Raw genomic sequence first — 22,033 nt, forward strand, 5'->3', positions numbered from 1 at the left:
AAAATAATTAAAAAAAAAAATCTCGGTGGGGGTTAAAATAACAGATTGAGCACAGCTGAATGCAGAATTTTGCTAAATTGGACCACAATGTAACAGAATTATAATTAGGTGGAAAATGTGTTAAACATAAAGAGATGGAAAAATACCTCTAAATTGGCCTTGAGAGAGTAGACAATTTGAAGAGATTATAAATGACTTAGAATTTTCCAAATTGATGAAATATATGAAGATTCAAATTCAGGAAGCATAAGTCCCATAGTGGGGAGGTAAAAATAAATCCACACCTAGAAAAATAATTATAAAACTGCAGAATAAAACCCACCACATACACACACAAAAGGGCTTCAATGAAATATGCTTGTTATTAGTGATTTCTTTGTCACAGTTTGCATGATTTTAATTTTTCTCTTTATACTTTGATGTTTTTTGGCAACAGGCACATATTTTTTTTTATAGTCATAGAAACAAATATGTATTTTAAGAAAATAAAATTGTCAGCAGACAATTACAATTATGTTGTAGGAAATAACACTCATGAAATTCTTTATTCTACCTTGTGGAATGGCCTTATGGTAGCTTTTATACCAGTTTTTTATTTTATTCAGTTGTATAAAACAAATTCATATTAACTTTTCAACCCTTCATTCATCAAACATGTAGGATACAAAACAGAGATAAACAGTTATGCTTTATCTAGAGACTTTTTTCTTTAACTTTTTGTTTGTATTTGTTTCTGACTAAAGGATTGGCTACAAGATAGACCATCAAATAGAGAAATGTAAGTAAGCCTTTTCTCATCGTTAGTGTGAAAAGTATCATAGGTATTAAATGTTGTTTTTTTCCTGCTCTTTGCATCACCTTTTTAACACTTCTTGAAATTATTGCTGATTATTTATTTTGTGATCTCCTGTCTTTACATAGAAAAGGTTGGGGAATCATTTATTATAAGTTAATGTATATATTTAATTTATGATTTTATATAGTTATATTAGTCATAACCACAACTCAACTAAAATTTTCATTATAATGATACAATTATGATTTTATTATTTAGTCCTGTTTCCAACTTGCTTTTGAATAAACTTGTTCAACAACTTAGTTTGACACTTTAGCTAATAATTTCTCTGCCCATCGTTCTAATCAACAAGCCTTTCTTCTGCTTTTGGAAAGCACTTTGATAATTAGAGCAGTAATACACAGTGTACATTAGAAAGCCTGCATACAGGAAGATCCACGAGAAAGCTGATGTGGTAATCCAGAACCAAAAGTAGAAACAAAAGGCAATCTTACAAGTAGTCATCCCCAGAAAGTGAAAATTTTCGGTACAGATTAAACATAAAGAAGAATCAAAGATAATCTCTCTGTTTTCCAGCCTCGAAATTAGTATTTTAGGATTCCAAAGGACATTAAAAAAGAGTAATTAAAAAAGAGTAGTCTTGTCTTGACACCCTTTTGATACTAGAAGCATGGTAAAGTTACTCTCCAATGTGAACTGCTTGAGAAGGGAAGCCAGTTTGAGGGAAATTATTATATATTATACAGTGTTTTCCCTATTTCCTTCTCTGTATCAGAAATAGATGTGAATATATAGAAAAGAAAATAAACCAGGTGCTATGTGGGTATGCAGTTGTTCAAATTGTGGTGGTATCCTGGCCCTGAATAGCACTTGGAAGACCTATTTATAATCAGACCTCTTCAGAGAATAATGTCTTTTATAAGTAGAACTGTAGGATGTAAATGCAGAATCTACTTAAAGTTGATGTTAATTCAGCTAACAAGAGAACATTGAGTTACAGAATGCTGACCCATAGAAGTACCCAGAAGGTGGAGTTGGTCAGTACTCTTTGGGTGCTAAGAGTGGTTTATCAGCAGTAGACAAAGGGCTGATGCTAGGGTCAAAGTATTTCCTATAGGAAATATTTATGTTACTAAGGTGAAAGCCAACAGGAAATATCAGGATCAGATAGAATGTAAGAGCTAGAAAGAGATTACCAAGGTCTCCTACTCAAGTGGTCCTTTCTGGATCTAGTCCTTTTAGTCCTGAGCAAGGCCACATAACTGTATAATGGGAGAGCTAAGCTTCTAATCTATTTTTCTTGATTCCCATTCCCCTTTCCTTTCCACTACACTTGTCTCTAATTTGCACTGGAATCTTTGGGATTAATAGAACCTACACTTGGTACCAGTATATGTTGTTATAAATAAACATATTCAACATTGGAAAAAAATTTTTTTCAGCATTAGCAATTGAATTTTGCAAAATGATATACAAATGCTGTTCTCTCTGTTCTTTGCCCATCAATTCTGTTGAAGTATTTTTAGAATCCTGCGAAGTCATTTCAAGGCATTATTAAAGTACTGGAATGAATCTCCACAAATAGAGGAGTCATGGAATATTTTACTGTATTAGTACTGAACCTTCAGTTTGGTATCAAACTACTAATAATATTTATGTAGGCATAAATTGGAGGTAAAAGTTGTTGATAAAGTATATACATATGGATTTATACATATCTGTGTATGAATTTGGTACAAGCTTAAGGGAAGCGGCAAATATTCAAACAAAAGTGAATCTGAATCTCAGAATTCCTTTAATAATGTTATATTAAATAACAGTAACTTCATAAAATAAAAAATTTTGTGGTAGCCAAAACTAATTTTAAGTTACTAAAATTGTAACTTAAATTTTTTGTTGTTTCTTTAGGCCATCTGAAGAAGGAACATTAAATGGTGAGTCTGTGTGGTAGATTTAATGTGAAAAACTGAGGATTGTATATGATCTACTTTAGCAAATACTACATTGTCCTAAGTAAGAAATTTTAGACTTCATATTTGAAAAAGCCAAGGTAGTAGAAAGTTCTCCCCTCAGCTTGTTTCTCTTCATTATAAGTGTTTCACAAATACAAGAACTCACCGTGTGAATGATGATCGTTTTACAAAAGTCTCCCCACTCCCCTTCATCCTTGCTACCCAGGCTGCTTCTTCCCTTATATTCCCTGTGTTAGTGAATGGTACTTTCTCAGTCAGCTAGGTGAAACCTGAGCAGGAGATATTCTTGACACCCTTGACCTTGCACTCACAAAGCCCTCTTCCTCTGAGATATCCTTCAACCTTTCTTCAACCAGGAGACATTTGGTACCCCTCCTCTACAGTCCTGTATTGTGTGCATGTGTGAGAACACACATACGCACACACATACACACTATATTTTATACCTCTCACACAATGATATAACTGTTAACTAGCTTTCTTCTTCTGCAAGACGATAGGTTCTTTTTCATTTATATTCTAGAAATTTAACACATAGCAGGTTCAATTTATTCTCCATCTTTCTCAGTACAGTTAAAAAGTGAAGTCCTCGGGAGTTCCCTGGTGGCCTAGTGGTTAGGATTCCGGGCTTTCACTGCCACGCCCCCAGGTTCAATCCCTGTTTGGGGAACTGAGATCCTGCAAGCCGCACAGCGTGGCCAAAAAAAAAAAAAGTGAAGTCCTCACAGAAACTAACACAACATTGTAAATCAACTATACTTCAATAAAAAAATAAAAGTAAAAAAAAAGTAAAGTCCTCAGATATACTTAGAGATGGAAGAGGGGCTTTTTTGTTATTTTATATCTTCTCATGGTCAACCCATTAAAATGGTTACAGGGCTACAGCCCCACACCCCAAAGGTCTGGTACTTTTCTTTTTGAGTAGGGAATAAGGGAAGAATGCAGTTTATAACAGGAGAGTGTGAAACATCATGTGCTTTTTCCCTTCCAGGTGTCATACTACACAGTTACCACTAATCTGGCATAATGAAATAGGGTAATAAAGCACATGATGGTCATAATTTATTACTGTTTTTTTCTGTTTTGTGAACAGAGTTACATGAAGGAAACTTGGGATGATTAAATGAGAATGCTTGAACAAAAATTTATGCTGCATTAGTACTTTTAAAAGGGTCTCATTTGTTTATTTACCGTTTTAGGTCTTGCTTCTCCATTTAAACCAGTTATGGATACCAATTACTATTACTCAGGTTAGTAATAGTAAATATTAAAAACAAAATTTAGTAGTTCATAGAGCTTTTGGGGATTTCATTATTTCTCTCTCATTTTTATGCAGCTGTGGAAAGAAATAACTTGATGAGATTATCCCAGAGCATTCCATTTACACCTGTGCCTCCAAGAGGTAAATCCAAAAAGTAAAGAAATAAGAGGGAAAATAAACCTTTAATTAACATGTGGTTTTAACTGTAATATAGAACATGGATGGTGACGGAAAGACGAAGGATCACATTAAGAATTGTTAATTTCATATAAATTTTAATCAGCCTGATTACTACAAGATTCAGGTATGTTTAAACTGAAGGAAGCATCAGAAGTATTGATTTTCTCTATTTCTGGCATATCGGAAGCAGTGGTGTATTTTAATTTAGAAAAGCTCTTGATCCGTAGTTTAGCAATGAAAGCGTTGATAAATTGATATCACAGGGTTTGTGGAACAGATCTAACCTCCTGTTAAAAAGTTTCGCTTAGAAGTGTTTAGAAGTCTAATTGCTTTCTAAAAGTTTTTCTCGAAAATGTTCACGATTTCAAAAATGCTTATTATTGCCAAATACAGATGAATTTAGAGATATTAGATCCTTGGTTTCTGAGTATTTCTTGCCCTTAAACTTCTTTTATAAAACTACAACTTGATCCATCTCATCTTCTATTCCTCACTTAATCTTAACTAAAGATACCTGCCAATTTCTACCTTGTGATTTTCAGAGTCATACTTTGACCTTAAAATATGTCTATTCATGTTGCAGGTGAGCCTGTCACAGTGTATCGCTTGGAAGAGAGTTCTCCCAACATACTGAATAACAGCATGTCTTCGTGGTCACAGCTAGGCCTCTGTGCCAAAATAGAGTTTTTAAGTAAAGAGGAGATGGGAGGAGGCTTACGAAGAGCTGTCAAAGTACAGTGTACTTGGTCAGAACATGATATCCTCAAATCAGGACATCTTTATATTATCAAATCTTTTCTTCCTGAGGTGGTTAATACATGGTCAAGTATTTATAAAGAAGATACAGTTCTGCATCTTTGTCTTAGAGTAAGTGCTAGTGAATGCATACAGTGAAGCATTATTTGAGCTTCATGTTTTCACTTCTAAAGTATGATAAATCAAATAGTCTTAATTTCAGTGTTGAACGAGGGTTTCTTTTTTCTGTTCTGTAGGAAATTCAACAACAGAGAGCAGCACAAAAGCTCACATTTGCCTTCAACCAAATGAAACCCAAATCCATACCATATTCTCCAAGGTAAATCTTTTAACATTTTTGAGATTTTTTAGTGTTATGTGGATAGCATTCTCTTTTGACCTTCATTATTGATGCTGAGTATTTCATTATTTACCCATTTTAAAGATGGATTCTAATTTTATTAAGAAAACTACTTGTATAGGATAAAATGACTAAATTGAGCAGGAACCTTTCTGAGGGCACTGAACTTGAGTTAAAAAATGTGAATAAGTGTAGGTGTTTGCAGAGCTGAAAGAATTATATATGGCATATTTTGTGTATTGGTTAAGATTAAATCAATAAAAATTGTCATTTGGTTGTTTATCATTAAAAAAAACTACTAGTAATATCTATGACTGTTTTTCATAAGGTTCCTTGAAGTTTTCCTGCTGTATTGCCATTCAGCAGGACAGTGGTTTGCTGTGGAAGAATGTATGACTGGAGAATTTAGAAAATATAACAACAATAATGGTGATGAGATTATTCCAACAAATACACTGGAAGAGATCATGCTAGCCTTTAGCCATTGGACCTATGAATATACAAGAGGGGAGTTACTGGTACTTGATTTACAAGGTAAATTTATTAAAAAACTGCTAAAAGGGAATTATGCATTAGTTTCTCATCTATTCATGTGTTATGAGCAATATACAGAAATCTGCTAATTTATGGATGGGTAAAATCTTAGGTCAGCAGAAGCTGTTAAAAAAGCAAGTCAGTAACAGCCATAGTATATAGCTATCAGGGCCCTGAAGAGTGGGATGCTATCTTAATTGTTATTTAGGTAATACAGATGTTTTAATAAGCAAAAACATGTGAAATCCCCTATTCCACTCATAGATCTGTAGCCTTAATTTCTTTAAAAGTATAAAGACCATTTCTTTAAAACAATAACAACTATCTGTATTGTTCCTGGTGTTTATGTTATCTATTACTGTGAACTAAACTACCTAATAGTGGATTAAAACAACCATTTTGCTTGCTTACACTTCTTTGGTTCAGGAATTTGGGGATGGCTCATCTCTACTGTCCCCTTGGAGGGTTTGAATGGCTGGAGACTAGTTTGGACAGCTTGACTGGAGCCAAATGTCTTAGGTCTCTGTTCAAGACAGCTGAATTCCTCAGTTCGCCATGAAGTGATTTTTCCACATGGCTGGGTAGCTTGGACTTTTTGTAGCATGGTAGTTTCAGGTAATTAGACTTCTTACATGACAGCTGGCTTCCTCCAGAGAGAAAGCAGAAACTCTTAGGTTAGGACCAGAGTGGGCCCACATCCCTTCTGCCACATTTTACAGGTCAAGGTAAGTTATAAGGACAGCTCAGATTCAAGAGGTAGGGAATAGATTCAAGCACTTGGAAGGTAGAGCAGCATGTATACAAGGAGGGAAAAACTGAGCATAGCTATCTTTGTAGACAGATTCCTTCATACATGTAAAAGGGAAAAAAATTATGACTAGGAGAGCAGTGATTTGCTTAGAGTAATGTTTATGCAGCTTCACAGAAAGGTCAAAGAAAAATGAAATTGAGCAAATTGCCAGCTCTGCCTGGATGATACTTTCACATTATAGGTTCCATTTTTTTTTTTTGCCCCTAAAGAGCAGCTTTAATTTCAAATGTCAACATAGACCAGATTTCAAATCACATAAAAACAATTGTTTAGAATATTTGTCACTTGATGACTTCTTTCATTATATAGATACTCCCAAATATAAACAATTTGTTGAAAAGCAAACAGTTGGTATTGAGTTTCAATACCAACTCAAGAAAGAAAATCTGTGTAAAAATAGCTGTTCTTTTTTCAGTAAATTCATCATTTTACATAAATGATTAAGTGATATATATAGTGAAATCTCTGATGTATATTATTAGACAGGCAAATCCATCTTCAAATATGCCTAGAAAGTGAGACCACTAAAAGTTGGCAGTTATTTTTAATAAGCAGAGTAATAGTGATGTTCTCTACAAAATTAATGTGTTCATGGAGCCGTTTTTTTCATAGAAATATTTTAGACAATTACTACAAACAAGTTAAACAATATAGAAATATATAAAGAACAAAATGTTCCCATCTTTACTGTTCCTCTACCTTTGTGAAGACAAATTACAAATTTTTAAACTTATTTTTAATCATTTTGTGTTGTGATTTTCCTCCAGCTGGGATCATGCTATATATATGTATGTGTGTGTGTGTATTTCACTTGTTTTGTTTTGTTTTGTTTCTACCTAATAATACATGATAGCCATCTTCTGGATCATTATTGATAAATCTGAGTCATTCCTTTTAACAGCTGTAGTATGGAGGCATAGCATTATTTACATCCTCTGTTATGAGACAGTCACCCTATTTTTAGTTTTAGAGATGAGTACAGTTTCAATAGCAACGGCCAGGTTACTTTTCCAAAAGTTTATATGAATTCATACTCAGCACTGTGATCACTCATCACTGTGCCCATTTCTTCACCATCTCTTCATTACTGAATATTTACTGAATCTTTGCCAATCTGAGTAGAAATTAGACTCATGTTTTAATTCTAGCTTTTCCTATTGTGAAATTCTACCCATTTTATTAGGTTTCATTCTAATGGGTTAAATATTTTATGATTATTCAAATATCAGTAGTTGTTCTTTATATGAATGAATAGATGAGACTGAAAAGATTTAACCACACTTTTAACACCTCTGGAGAGGGCTGGAGATGAAGGAAGATGTTCACAATCTTACTCTTTATGAAATCTGAATCTTTTGCAAGAAAATGTATTTATATGTTAGCCTGTGATTTTAAAAAATCCAAAAGACTTTGAAAATGACCTATAGATCATGCCTTCATGTACCTAATTGTTCTTTGCTAACTACGGTGAAACAAGGGCAGATTGTAAATAAGGAGATATTTACTTCCAGCTTGGCCTTGTTGCATCAGAAACTGGTGTCACCAAGAGATTAGATGCCTACCTACCTATTCTGACATTTAACTGTTGTTCATGTCGTAGGAACTGTGTTTGTTCCTAGTGCAATGTTGAGGTCATAAGTCAAGTTATGAAATATCAAGAGTGAAAAACTATCCTCTTCTGAATAATTTAACATTGTGTAATGGTTGATGATGCTATAGAATCTCTTGTGACTTTTTATTATACTTATGTATTTATATCAATTATATAACATAAATTGTCTTTTTAATATATACATATAAAGGTGTGGGTGAAAATTTGACTGACCCATCTGTGATAAAGGCAGAAGAAAAGAGGTAATAAGTTTTAATAATTTCATTAAGACATTTTTGTAATTTCAAATTCTATATTTCTATTTGCATTAACTGACTTTTTCTTTTAACTACCAATTCCACAGATCCTGTGATATGGTTTTTGGCCCAGCAAACCTAGGAGAGGATGCAATAAAAAACTTCAGAGCAAAACATCACTGTAATTCTTGCTGTAGAAAGCTTAAACTTCCAGGTAAGCATTTTCTTAATCAGTATAATATATAAATTGTTAGCAAAGTTAATTACTACAGAATTTCATAAGGCCAGAAGCATAAATACATATTTTTGGTTATAAATGGATCTATGCTTTCATTAATTACTTATAAAACCACAAAGTCCATTCACTTAATACATATTTATTATGTGTCTGCTGGATGCCAGGAATTGTGTTAGATATTAATGCACAGTGAACAAGACAAACATGGTCCCCGCACTCGGTGGTTTAGCCAGGTCTTGGATACTGACAAGATAAACAGAGAATTATAGGACTATCATAAATGCCAAGCAGAAAAAATAGAACAGGTAAGCAGATCACTTAAGACAAACTTAGAAGTCAGGGAATGCTACCTGGGGAACTAACAGATTTGCCTAAAACTGAAGGATGAATAGACTTTCAAGTTAGCCTGGAAAAGAGTTGGGAAAAGAGTATTCTGTGAAACAGGAAGAGGAACTGCAGATACAGTCTCTCGTGATAGTAACTTCATCTTATATTTGAAGAATTACAAGTTATTATTGAATCATAAGTTATATCACAGACCAGTTGTTCTCACCCTCTGGTGTGTGTCAGAATCCCCTGTGGAACTTTTTCAAAATTACAGGTGCCTGGCACTCACCCTTGAGCTGTATTTTTAAAAGTCCCTATCATTATGACCAATAATATAGTAGTAATCAAGAGCTTGGACCTGGGAGCCAGACTCCAGGGCCTCAGAGAATACCTACATCATAGAGGTTTGTTGTTTTTTGTTTGTTTGAGGATTAAATGAGTTGGTATTTGTGAAGTACTTAGAACAGTGACAGGCACATAGTAAGCATGTTAATACTACTGTCTGTAAATTTTTAAAAATTGTTCATTGTTCATAGATACAGAAATTATTTATTTTTGTATAATGACCTTGTATTCTGTGTTCTTGCTAAACTCACTTAGTTCTAGGAGGTTTTTGTTTGTTTGGTTCTTGTTTATTGTTTGTAAATTCCTTGGAATTTTCTGGGTAGACAATAGAGACAGTTTTATTACTTCCTTTCCAATCTGTATGCCTTTTATTTCTTTTTCTTGACTTTTTGTAATGGCAAGGAATTCAGGTACAATGTTGAATAGGAGTAGTGAGAGTAGACATCTTCCATGCCTCATTTCTTGAAGACGCTTATCCTAAATGTTCACTGAATTTGTCAGATGTCTTTTCTGCATCTATTTGTATGATCATTTGGTTTTTCTTCAACTGGTTAGTATTACATCGAATTACATTGATTGACTTTTTAAATGTTGAGCCAGTCTTGTATTCCGAGGACAAACTCCACTTGTCATGGTATATTTTATATATATATATACATATATATATATATATATGTGTATATATATATTTTTTGGTTGTGCTGGGTCCTTGTTGTGGCAGGCGAGCTTCTTAGTTGCAGCTCACGGGCTCCTTAGTTTCAGCATATGAACTCTTAGTTGCAGCATGCATGTAGGATCTAGTTCCCTGACCACGGATTGAACCCGGGTCCCCTGCATTGGGAGTGCAGAGTCTTCACCACTGCGCCACCAGGGAAGTCCCTGTAATGGTATATTATCTTTTTTATGTGTTGTTGGGTTCAATTTTCTAATATTTGTTGATGATTTTTATATCTATGTTCATGAAGAATATTGGTCTATGGGGTTTTTTTCCTTGTACTGTCTTTGTCTTGTTTGGTGTCAGGATAATACTGACCTTAAAAATAAGTTGTGTTTACACCTCTTTTGTTTTGGGGAATAGATTGTATAGAATTGATATTATCCACTTCAAATGTTTGATAGAATTGTCTTGCAAAACCATCTCAGTCTGAAGTTTTGTCAGATGCTTTTTAATTAAGTTTAATTTTTTAAAATAGATGTCAGTTTCTTGAGTGAGTTTTAGTAGTTTGTGTCTTTCGGGGAATTGGTCCATTTTATTTTTTTTTCCGGTTTCATTGAGAAATAATTGATATACATATCTGTAAGTTTAGAGTGGATAGCATGATGGTTTGATTTACATATATTGTGAAATGATTACCACACTAGATTAAGCTTACACCCATCTTCTTGTATAGATAGAATAAAAAGAAAGAAAAAAATGTTTTTCCTCACAATAACTCTTAGTATTTACCCTGTATATCATACAACTGTGTTAGCTGTAGTCACCATGTTGTACATTACATCCGTAGTACTGATTTATCTTATAACTGGAAGTTTGTACCTTTTGACCACCTTCCTCCAGTTCTCCCTCCCCTCACCCTCTACCTCTGGTAACCACAAGTCATCTGTTTCTGTGAGTTTGTTTGTTTTTTTAGGTTCCATGTATAAGTGAGATCATACAATATTTGTCTTCATTTTATTTAAATGGTCAAACTTACGGACATAGAGTCAATGATACTACTCTTATTTTTTTTAATGTTTGTGGGGGCGTCTGTGGTGAATCCCATCTTTCATTAGGGTAATGTGTGCTTTTTGTTTTTTGGTCAGTGTGGCTAAGGTGTATCAGTTTTATTGATACTTTCAAAGAACCACTTTTTGTTTTCATTGTTTTACTCTATCTTCTGTTGTCAGTTTCATTGACTTATTCTCTATTATTTCCATGTTTCTGATTGCTTTGGGTTTAGTTTGTTTTTTCTCTGGTTTGTTAGGGTAAAAATTTAAAATATTCATTTGAGACTTTTTCTCTAACAAAACATTTTAGTGCTGTAAATTTTTGTCTAAGCATTGTGTTAGCTGCATCCCACAAATTTTGGTATTTAAAAAAATTTTTTTTGGTATGTTTTAGTTTTATTTTTTAAATGTTTCTTATTTCCTTTGAGATTTCTTCTTTGACCTATGGATTAATTACAGGTGTCTTTTTTGTTTGCTTATTTTTGGCTGCATTGAGTCTTCATTGCTATGCATGGGCTTTCTCTAGTTGTGGCGAGCGGGGGCTACTCTTCATTGTGGTGTGCGGGCTTCTCATTGTGGTGGCTTCTCTTGTTGTAGAGCAGGGGCTCTAGGTGTGCGGGCTTCAGTAGTTGCAGCACGCAGGCTCAGTAGTTGTAGCTCACAGGCTCTAGAGCGCAGGTTCAGCAGTGGTGGTACACGGGCTTAGTTGCTCTGCGGCCTGTGGGATCTTCTCAGACCAGGGCTCAAACCCATGTCCCTTGCATTGTCAGGTGGATTCTTAACCACTGGGCCACCAGGGAAGTCCCAATGAAGGAAAGTTTTCTGATAGTGCTGTTCTGGTTTTTAATATCCTTGCTGATTTTCTGTCTATTTATTCTATTTATTACTTAGAAGAAAGGTCTGTAAGTATAATTGTTGATTTATCTGCTTTGCTTTCAGTTCTATCAATTTTTCCTGCATGTATTTTGAAGCTTTGCTCTTAGATACGTAAAGATTTACAGTTGTTATGACTTCTTGGTGATTTAATTTTTATTAAATTAATGCCATGGTAATTCTCCTTGTTCTAAAGTCTGCTTTGTCTGATATTAACATAGTTTGTGATTAGTGGTTTCATCAGGTATCTTTTCCCATTCTTTTTACCTGTATATATTCTATTTAAAGTGCTTTTCTTATAGACAGCATATAGTTAGCTCCTAGGTTTAATTTGTTTTTTAAAATCTAACCATTTCCATCTTATAATAGCTGTTTTAGACCCTTTACATTTAATGTAATTATTGATATGGTTAGATTTTGATCTGCTGTTTTATTGTTTTCTGATTGATGTCTCTGGTTTGGTTTTTTTGTTGTTTTCTCCACCCCACACCCCACACCCCACACCCCACACCCCTCGCTCTGTTTTAGTATTCTGTTTTATCTTTATGTTTAGTTTTTTTAGTGGTTGATCTTAGTTCCCCTTACCTAAGAATGTGTTTCACTTTCATTCCTGAAGGGTATTTTCACTGGATCAAGAATTTTAGGTTGACATTTCTTTCTTTCAGCACTTAAAAAATGTTCTGCTGTCTTCTAGCCTCTGTTATTTATGATGAAAACTCCAGTCATTTGAATTGTTCTTCCCTTATACATGTGTATCATTATAATCTATCTTCTTTCAAGATTTATTCTTTATTTTTGGTTTTGAGCAGTTTGATTCTGTGGTTATGTTAACTGCAGGTAGCAGTTACGTCTAGTTGTAGCTTTCTCTGAGTTTATCCTGTTTCAGCTTTACTAAGCTTCTTGAATTTGCCAATTTATGACTTTTATCACATTTGGGGAGTTTTTAGCTATTAGTTGATCAAATATTTGTCTGCATCAATCTCTTCTCTTTCTGGACTCTCATAAAAAGAATGTTAGACCTTTTGATATTGTCACCCAGGAACTTGTGGCTCTGATTAGTTCCTTAAAAATTAATTTTTTTCTTTTGTTCAGATTGGATAATTTCTATTGATCTACACACACATTCACTGACTCCTCATTCTTTATTTCTTCATTCTGCTATTAAGCTCATACACTGAATTTTTTATTTCAGTTATATTTTTCAGTACTATAATTTCCTGTTGGTCTCTTTATACTGATTATTTCTCTGCTGAAAACTTATTTTTCCTTTCATTTCAAGTCTTTGTCCTACGTCATGGAGTATGGTTCTAGTAGCTAGTTTAAGTCTTTAATTATTCTACCGTCTGGGTAACCTTGGGATTGGCTTCTCTTGGTTGTCTTTTTCTTTTAGAATCTTTGAAATGTTCCTGTTTTTTGTATCTCTAGTAATTTTAGAATGTGTCCTGGATATTTTGAATATTATATTATAAGATTTGAGGTCTTATTAAAAATCCTCTATAGAGAATTTTGAATTTTTGAATTTTGAATCCTTGAGATTTTTGGTGTTAGTAGGCAGTCAACTGAGTTAAATTCAGTTCACAAGTCCCAGTCTATTATCTGTGTGGCTGTGCCTCTAATGTCAGTTTAGTTTTTAAAGCCTTTGCATTATTAATCAGGTCTCTCTCATGTGTGTCAAACAAGGGCAAGTCTGGGACACGAGTGAAGGTCTGCACCATAGTTTAGTTCTCAAAGCCTATGCTATGCCGTCTTTCCACATATGTGCCACTCAAGCATGAGTCTGGGATTTCATACATAAATTTAGGGTATCTCTCTCTCCATTTTCCTCCTCTCCATGATTTCTTCCATACTTTGTGACTCCCGGGGGCCTCTTCTTTCCTTTTTTTTTTTTTTTGGGTACACTGACTACAAAGCCAGGATTTTGGCATCCCTGCACTGTCACACACATTCTGCAATTAGGTCTGTTTCTGGTGCTGAAAATAATACTTTTTGGATCATAGAGGTACCTATTCTCAGTTCTTCTGGTCAGAGAGAAGGGTTTTCTCTTGGAGTTGTAGGTTCTTGCCCAACTGCCACCACTATAGGAATGCTTCTTCATGACCAGGGCTTAGGTAAAGGGCAGAAGAGCAAAAAGAATAATGAAAAAGGGAATTCCCCTCAACATTTTCCATCCCACAGGGTCCTCCTTCCTTATCCTGTGGCCAGAAGGTCTTGGAGCTTTTTGTGTCCATGCTCACTGTATGTTTCTGTGATTGAGCTATCTTCAAGTCTAAGCCCAGAAATAAGAGATGGGAAAAAACCAGGAAGCTCACCACCATATAAATCGTTCTTCAAGTTCTGATTTCCTTTTCCTATATGTCTGCTGTTACTTTTCAGAAATCTGAGATAGTTGCTTTATGTATCATGTTTTTACTTGTAATCAGTTTTTACTTGTAATCAGTGAGAGAGAGGATGGAATATGCTTAGTCCATTTAAGCCAGAAGTAGAACACACAATGATGAATTTAACAGGCAGCCCAGATATAATTTTTATTTGGTTTTGATACAATGCAATATTTAATAGCATATCTGTTTTTTAAATTGTCATTTACAGGATTTTACAGCTTGGAAGGGACCTTAAAAGCAACCCAGTCCAAATCCATCATTTTACAGAACATAAAATAAGAGTTTACATGATTTGCCCATGGTTACACCATTAGTTAACAGCATTATAATTGTGAATTGAATTATAATTGTGTTTGAATTATAATTGTGTTTTTTCTGTACATTGTTCTTTGTGTACACTTCAGCTACAAATTAATTTGCGTTCCCTAAGGCCTTACTGGCAAAGTCTTGAATTTAAAGTTTATCAAAAATTGTTCATACTGTAGTAAATATGTATTTGGATCATTGAATATAGACTATTACTGAAATTAAAATTAACAGTTCATATTCTGAGTGTTAGTTCTGTTTTACATGGAGATAAAAGTATAAGAGTATATGCACGACTATAGTTTGTTTATAAAGTATAAATTTGATACTACTGCATTGTTTTCCAGTTCTGCAACCATTGTCATATATGTCTGTTACTCCCTGAGTTCATCCTATCCCATAGCTATAAAGGCAGTCTACATCCTGATAGTACCAAATTTAACTGAAGACTAACTTTTTTCCTAAGCTCCTGTTTCTATATTGAGTTTCCTACATTGCTACTTGAATTACTTTTAAGTAACACTTTTGCTCCAGAACTCTTGACTTTCATTTTCCACCCCTACCCACGAAATTCTGCTTCCCTGTCTCATTAATGGTTACCCAGTTGCTCAGGCTCAAAACCTAAAAGCTAGCCAGTTCCTTTGTTTTCTTACTTTTCATAACCAATCTGTCAAATTCTGTCTGCTCAAATTCTGAAATCTTCCTAGAATTTATCAATTTCTCTTCATCGTCATTGCCACCATTTTGTTTCCTGGATTCTTACCAGTTGCCCTCTAACAAGACTTCATGTGACGACTGGAATGGTCATTTTAAACAAATTTGATTACATTCCTCCCTTAAGACTTCTTAATACCTTCCAGTGGATTTTCACCATAATCTGTACTTAGCTTGCAAACCTTGAATCAGAGGTCAGCAAACTTTTCTGTAAAAGACAAACAAAGGAAGTATACATTTTAGTTTAGGCTTTGTGGGCCATATGGCCTGTGTCACAGCTACCCAACTCTCCCATTGTAGTACAAAAACAGCCATAGACAATCTGTAAACAAATTTCTATGGTTGCATTCCAATAAAACTATTTACAAAAATAAGTAGGCCAGATTTGGCGCACAGGCTGTAGTTTGACAACTGCTGACCATTAATGATTGTTTGACCTCATTTTCTCCTAGTCTTTCCCTCATTCACTACATGCAAGCCATGCTGCTTCTTGCCATTCTTGGAACACACCAAGTCCATTTCATTTTTGCAGTCCGCAGTTAACTTTCTCTGCATAGAGTACTCTTCCTGGGACTTTGATAGGTCATTTCTTAGTATTCAGGTCTTATATGTTACCTCCTGTGTCTTTTCTGCCCAGCCCTATCTAAAAGAATCACCTTATACCATCTCCCACCTGACCCTCATCACACTATTTTCTTTAAAGCATTGCTACTACTTATAATTGTCATTTTTCTATTTGTTTTTCTTCACCTACAAGAATATAAGCTCCATGAGAACAGGGACCTTACCTGCCTTGTTCACTGCTGCATTTCTACACTTACATGAGTTACTGACTCATGGTTGGAGTGTAATAATTATTTGTTGAATGATTTCATTTTTATGTGTATAAATTTTGTGACTTTTGAATTTATAAAAACCTTGTAGAAAATAGATCTGGCATGTTTAGAGGGAAATTGATTTAGAAAATGTTCTTAATTTTCTGTTTCTAAGCGATACTGACTCTTTTTCTTTTTTTTGTTGGGGGTCATGAATATAGATCTGAAGAGGAATGACTATACACCTGACAAAATTATATTTCCTCACGATGAGCCTTCTGATTTGACTCTTCAGCCTGGAAATTCCACCAAAGAATCAGAATCAACTAATTCTATTCGTCTGATGTTATAATATTACTGAATCATCGGTTTTGCCTACACCTCACAAAAATGTTACTGTCACTTTTCATTTAGGAGGGAATTGTTTGGTAATAAAGAAAAGCATGTGCTAATTGAATATGCTGAACTGGCACATTTAAAAGGTCAATATTCTTTTGACCTGATTAAATTAGTCAGGAACTCCCTATACAATACAGCTGGCAGCTGTTAAATTTTAAAGGTAAAGAAAAATTAGTATTTATAACTTTTTAAAGGGCTCTTTTTAACAGAGGATTTCATTTGACTTTGTTCTGATGAGGGTAATACCCTCTCTTCATGTGGTGCAATACCATTAACCAAAGTTAGGTGTCCGTGCAGATTTTATTGGCAGCTGGTTTACTGCCATTCAGCTAGCGAAATGAAGAAATCACCCAGTCTTTTGGTTAAATGGCAGTCAGGTGTCTTCCTCAGTGTGTTTTAGTGTGTTCAGTGATGATGTCACTAGTGCCCAGCTAGATGCCTCTTTTTTCCCATCTCATGGGAAAGGAGATGGCTTGTTACAATTCTAGATCTACAGGGATATAGAAAGCCCAAGCCGAAAACCATTTTCTAAGAGGGACCTTATGAATCAGGGTTAGGCTCCTATTTAAAAGATAGAGCCAGTTTTTTCGTTAAATAGAGCCCAAATTGTGCAAAGTATTAGTGCTTTTTTTTTTTTTTTAAACATTGTTAAGTAGAAGAAAGCCATGGTAGACTGGTATAACCTAAATATATCAAAGGAGAAACTTCACTGTCTAAGAGAAGTTACCTTGTGAGAAAAGTTAAAGTGCTTTTTTCTTATCTATATCTACTATAGTTACAACTTGGAAGTTACATACTTCTCAAAAGATTTTATTGACCAGTATATCAAATCAGAATGTAAACATGAATTCTTGCATATATTTAAAATTGTGTAGGAACATCTGAACATGCATATTGTTTGTGGTACTGAAGAAATTGAATTGGATTATCATTACATGATGTTGGGAGATTGCAATGCAACTTTATGCCAATAAAATGTAATTTAACTGCCCCAGATATTGTTGAATACTCAACAACAAGAAAAGCTTTTCATCTGTCTGAAGTACTGTGCTTTGACTATTTTTCTTTCTTTTTTTTTCCCCTAGGTACTAATTTTAATTTTTATTTGGGAGGGAGCAGTGTAAATCTTATTTGTATTCAGTAGTGTATCTCATAGATACAGACAAGGGAAAAAGAGATAAGCTGTTCAAATAGTGTTTAATATTGATGGGGGGGAGAAAGAAAAAATGTATTAAAGATATTATACTATATACATTTTGTATATCATTAAATCTTTAAAAGAAATTAAATAAATTTATTCTTGTTTAAAGATGTTTTACTGAGTATAATCATTCTGAAAAATTAATATTTTCAGTGTTAATTTTTTTTCAGAATATCAGGTTCTTTTCAAATGAACCATTTGTACACCTGTGCATTTTGATCTGTCCTGTACAATGTTTAAAGTGATCTTGATTTCCTACTGTGTCTTTATTTATTTTTGGATCTGTTTCTTGTTATGTCAGAAAAGAGGGATATGAATTGTCTACTGATATTTAATTTTTTGTTGATTATTTTCCCATGATAATAATAGTAGTTGAGGGCTTCCCTGGTGGCTCAGTGGTTAAGAATCCGCCTGACAATGCAGCGGACACGGGTTCAAGCCCTGGTCCAGGAAGTTCCCACATGCCGCGGAGCAACGAAGCCCGTGAGCCACAACTACTGAGCCTGCACTCTAGAGCCCACGAGCCACAACTACAGACACCCGCGTGCCTAGAGCCCGTGCTCTGCAACAAGAGAAGCCACCGCAATGAGAAGCCCACGCACTACAACGAAGAGTAGCCCCTGCTCACTGTAACTAGAGAAAGCATGCACGCAGCAAGGAAGACCCTACGCAGCCAAAAATAAATAAAATTAATTAATTAATTTAAAAACAATAATAATAGTAGTTAAACATTTATTTAGTACTTAATATGTGTCAGGTACGCTTCTAAGTACTTTACATACATTAACCCATTTAATCCTTACAACAGTCTTATGAAATAGGTGTTATTATTATCCTGTGATGCTGATTAGAAGATCATGGCATTAGGTAAAGCAACTTTTCCTCAGATTCTTGTACTTAGTAAATAGCAGCACTAGAATTTGAACACAGGCAGATAGGCTTTTTTGTTTGGTTGGTTTTTTATACTGTAGGTTCTTATTAGTCATCACTTTTATACACATCAATGTATACATGTCAATCCCAATCGCCCAATTCAGCACACCACCATACCCACCCCACCGCAGTATTCCCCCCTTGGTGTACGTACATTTGTTCTCTACATCTGTGTCTCAACTTCTGCCCTGCAAACCGGTTCATCCGTACCATTTTTCTGTGTTCCACATACATGTGTTAATATATGATATTTATTTTTTCTCTTTCTGACTTACTTCACACTGTGTGAAAGTCTCTAGATCCATCCACGTCTCAACAAATGACTCATTTTCGTTCTTTTTTATGGCTGAGTAATATTCTGTTGTATATAGGTACGACATCTTCTTTATCCATTCGTCTGTCGATGGATATTTAGGTTGCTTCTATGACCTGGCTATTGTAAATAGTGCTGCAGTGAACATTGGGGTGCATGTGTCTTTTTGATGTATGGTTTTCTCTAGGTATATTCCCAGTAGTGGGATTGCTGGATCATATGGTAATTCTATTTTTAGTTTTCTAAGCAACCTCCATAGTGTTCTCCATAGTGGCTGTATCAATTTACATTCCCACCAACAGTGCAAGAGGGTTCCCTTTTCTCCACACCCTCTCCAGCATTTGTTGTTTGTAGATTTTCTGATGATGGCCATTCTAACGTGTGAGGTGATACCTCACTGTAGCTTTGATTTGCATTTCTCTAATAATTAGAGATGATGATGATGTCGAACAGCTTTTCATGTGTTTCTTGGCCATCTGTATGTCTTCTTTGGAGAAATGTGTATTTAGGTCTTCTACCCATTTTTGGATGGGGTAGTTCGTTTCTTTAATATTGAGCTGCATGAGCTGTTTGTATATTTTGGAGATTAATCCTTTGTCCATTGATTCGTTTGCGAATATTTTCTTCCATTCTGAGGGTTGTCTTTTCGTCTTGTTTATGGTTTCCTTTCCTTTGCAAAAGCTTTGAACTTTCATTAGGTCCCATTTGTTTATTCTTGTTTTTATTTCCATTACTCTAGGAAGTGGATCAAAAAAGATCTTGCTGTGATTTATGTCAAAGAGTGTTCTTCCTATGTTTTCCTCTAAGAGTTTTATAGTGTCCTGTCTTACATTTAGGTCTCGAATCCATTTTGAGTTTATTTTTGTGTATGGTGTTAGGGAGTATTCTAATTTCATTCTTTTACATGTAGCTGTCCTGTTTTCCCAGCACCACTTATTGAAGAGACTGTCTTTTCTCCATTGTATATCTTTGCCTCCTTTGTCATAGATTAGTTGACCATAGGTGCATGGGTTTATTATCTCTGGGCTTTCTATCTTGTTCCATTGATCTATGTTTCTGTTTATGTGCCAGTACCATATTCTCTTGATTACTGTAGCTTTGTAGTATAGTCTGAAGTCAGAGAGTCTGATTCCTCCAGCTCCGTTTTTTTCCCTGAAGACTGCTTTGGCTATTCGGGGTCTTTTGTATCTCCATACAAATTTTAAGATGATTTGTTCTAGTTCCGTAAAAAATGCCATTGGTAATTTGATAGGGATTGCATTGAATCTGTAGATTGCTTTGGGTAGTGTGGTCATTTTCACAATATTGATTCTTCCAATCCAAGAACATGGTGTATCGCTCCATCTGTTGGTATCATCTTTAATTTCTTTCCTCAGTGTCTTATAATTTTCTGCATACAGGTCTTTTGTCTCCTTAGGTAGGTTTATTCCTAGATATTTTATTCTTTTTGTTGCAATGGTAAATGGGAGTGTTTCCATAGTTTGTCTTTCAGATTTTTCATCATTAGTGTATAGGAATGCAAGAAATTTCTGTGCATTAATTTTGTATCCTGCAACTTTACCAAATTCATTGATTAGCTCTAGTAGTTTTCTGGTAGCATTTTTAGGATTCTCTATGTATAGTGTCATGTCATCTGCAAACAGTGACAGTTTTACTTCTTTTCCAATTTGTATTCCTTTTATTTCTTTTTCTCTGATTGCTATGGCTAGGACTTCCAGAACTATGGTGAATAATAGTGGTGAGAGTGGACATCCTTGTCTCATTCCTGATCTGAGAGGAAATGCTTTCAGTTTTTCACCACTGAGAATGATGTTTGCTGTGGGTTTGTCGTATATGGCCTTCATTATGTTGAGGTAGGTTCCCTCTATGCCCACTTTCTAGAGAGTTTTTATGATAAATGGGTGTTGAATTTGGTCAAAAGCTTTTTCTGCATCTATTGAGATGATCATATGGTTTTTATTCTTCAACTTGTTAATATGGTGTATCACATTGATTTGCATATATTGAAGAATCCTTGCATCCCTGGGATAAATCCCACTTGATCATGGTGTATGATCCTTTTAATATGTTGTTGGATTCTGTTTGCTAGTATTTTGTTGAGGATTTTTGCATCTATATTCATCAGTGATATTGGTCTGTAATTTTTTTTTTTTTTTGTAGTGTCTTTGTCTGGTTTTGGTATCAGGGTGATGGTGGCCTCATAGAATGAGTTTGGGAGTGTTCCTTCCTCTGCAGTTTTTTGGAAGAGTTTGAGAAGGATGGGTGTTAGCTCTTCTCTAAATGTTTGATAGAATTCAGCTGTGAAGCCATCTGGTCCTGGACTTTCGTTTGTTGGAAGATTTTTTTTTTTTTTTTTTTTTTGGTGGTATGCGGGGTCTTTCACTGTTGTGGCCTCTCCCGTTGCGGACCACAGGCTCTGGACGCGCAGGCTTAGCAGCCATGGCTCATGGGCCAAGCCGCTCCGCGGCATGTGAGATCTTCCTGGACCAGGGCACGAACCCGTGTCCCCTGCATTAGCAGGCAGACTCAACCACTGCACCACCAAGGAAGCCCTGTTGGAAGATTTTTAATCACAGTTTCAATTTCATTACTTGTGCTTAGTCTGTTCATATTTTCTGTTTCTTCCTTGTTCAGTCTTGGAAGGTTATACCTTTCTAAGAATTTGTCCATTTCTTCCAGGTTGTCCATTTTATTGGCATAGAGTTGCTTGTAGTAGTCTCTTAGGATGCTTTGTATTTCTGTGGTGTCTGTTGTAACTTCTACTTTTTCATTTCAAATTTTATTGATTTGAGTCTTCTCCCTGTTTTTCTTGATGAGTCTGGCTAATGGTTTATCTATTTTGTTTATCTTCTCAAAGAACCAGCTTTTAGTTTTATTGATATTTGCTGTTGTTTTCTTTGTTTCTATTTCATTTATTTCTGCTCTGATCTTTATGATTTCTTTCCTTCTGCTAATTTTGAGTTTTGTTTGTTCTTCTTTCTC

General features: G+C 34.8%; 1 protein-coding gene across 1 annotated transcript in view; it reads left to right on the plus strand.

Moving 5' to 3' along the window:
• Positions 1-14,649, plus strand: part of TRPM7 (transient receptor potential cation channel subfamily M member 7) — a gene marked incomplete at both ends in the record, with an annotated part of 85,377 nt that extends 70,728 nt beyond the window's left edge. Inside the window, 8 exons of the mRNA XM_079699116.1 lie at positions 744-778; positions 2,705-2,730; positions 3,969-4,019; positions 4,106-4,171; positions 4,794-4,942; positions 5,203-5,285; positions 5,635-5,840; positions 14,579-14,649. Of these exons, the coding sequence (XP_079555242.1) occupies positions 744-778; positions 2,705-2,730; positions 3,969-4,019; positions 4,106-4,171; positions 4,794-4,942; positions 5,203-5,285; positions 5,635-5,840; positions 14,579-14,649 (687 nt within the window). The remainder of the gene's footprint in view (positions 1-743; positions 779-2,704; positions 2,731-3,968; positions 4,020-4,105; positions 4,172-4,793; positions 4,943-5,202; positions 5,286-5,634; positions 5,841-14,578) is intronic.
• Between the last annotated feature and the right edge of the window lie 7,384 nt (positions 14,650-22,033).

The sequence above is a fragment of the Hyperoodon ampullatus genome (assembly GCF_949752795.1).
Source record: "Hyperoodon ampullatus genome assembly, chromosome: 3".
NCBI classification, from domain to species: domain Eukaryota; kingdom Metazoa; phylum Chordata; class Mammalia; order Artiodactyla; family Ziphiidae; genus Hyperoodon; species Hyperoodon ampullatus.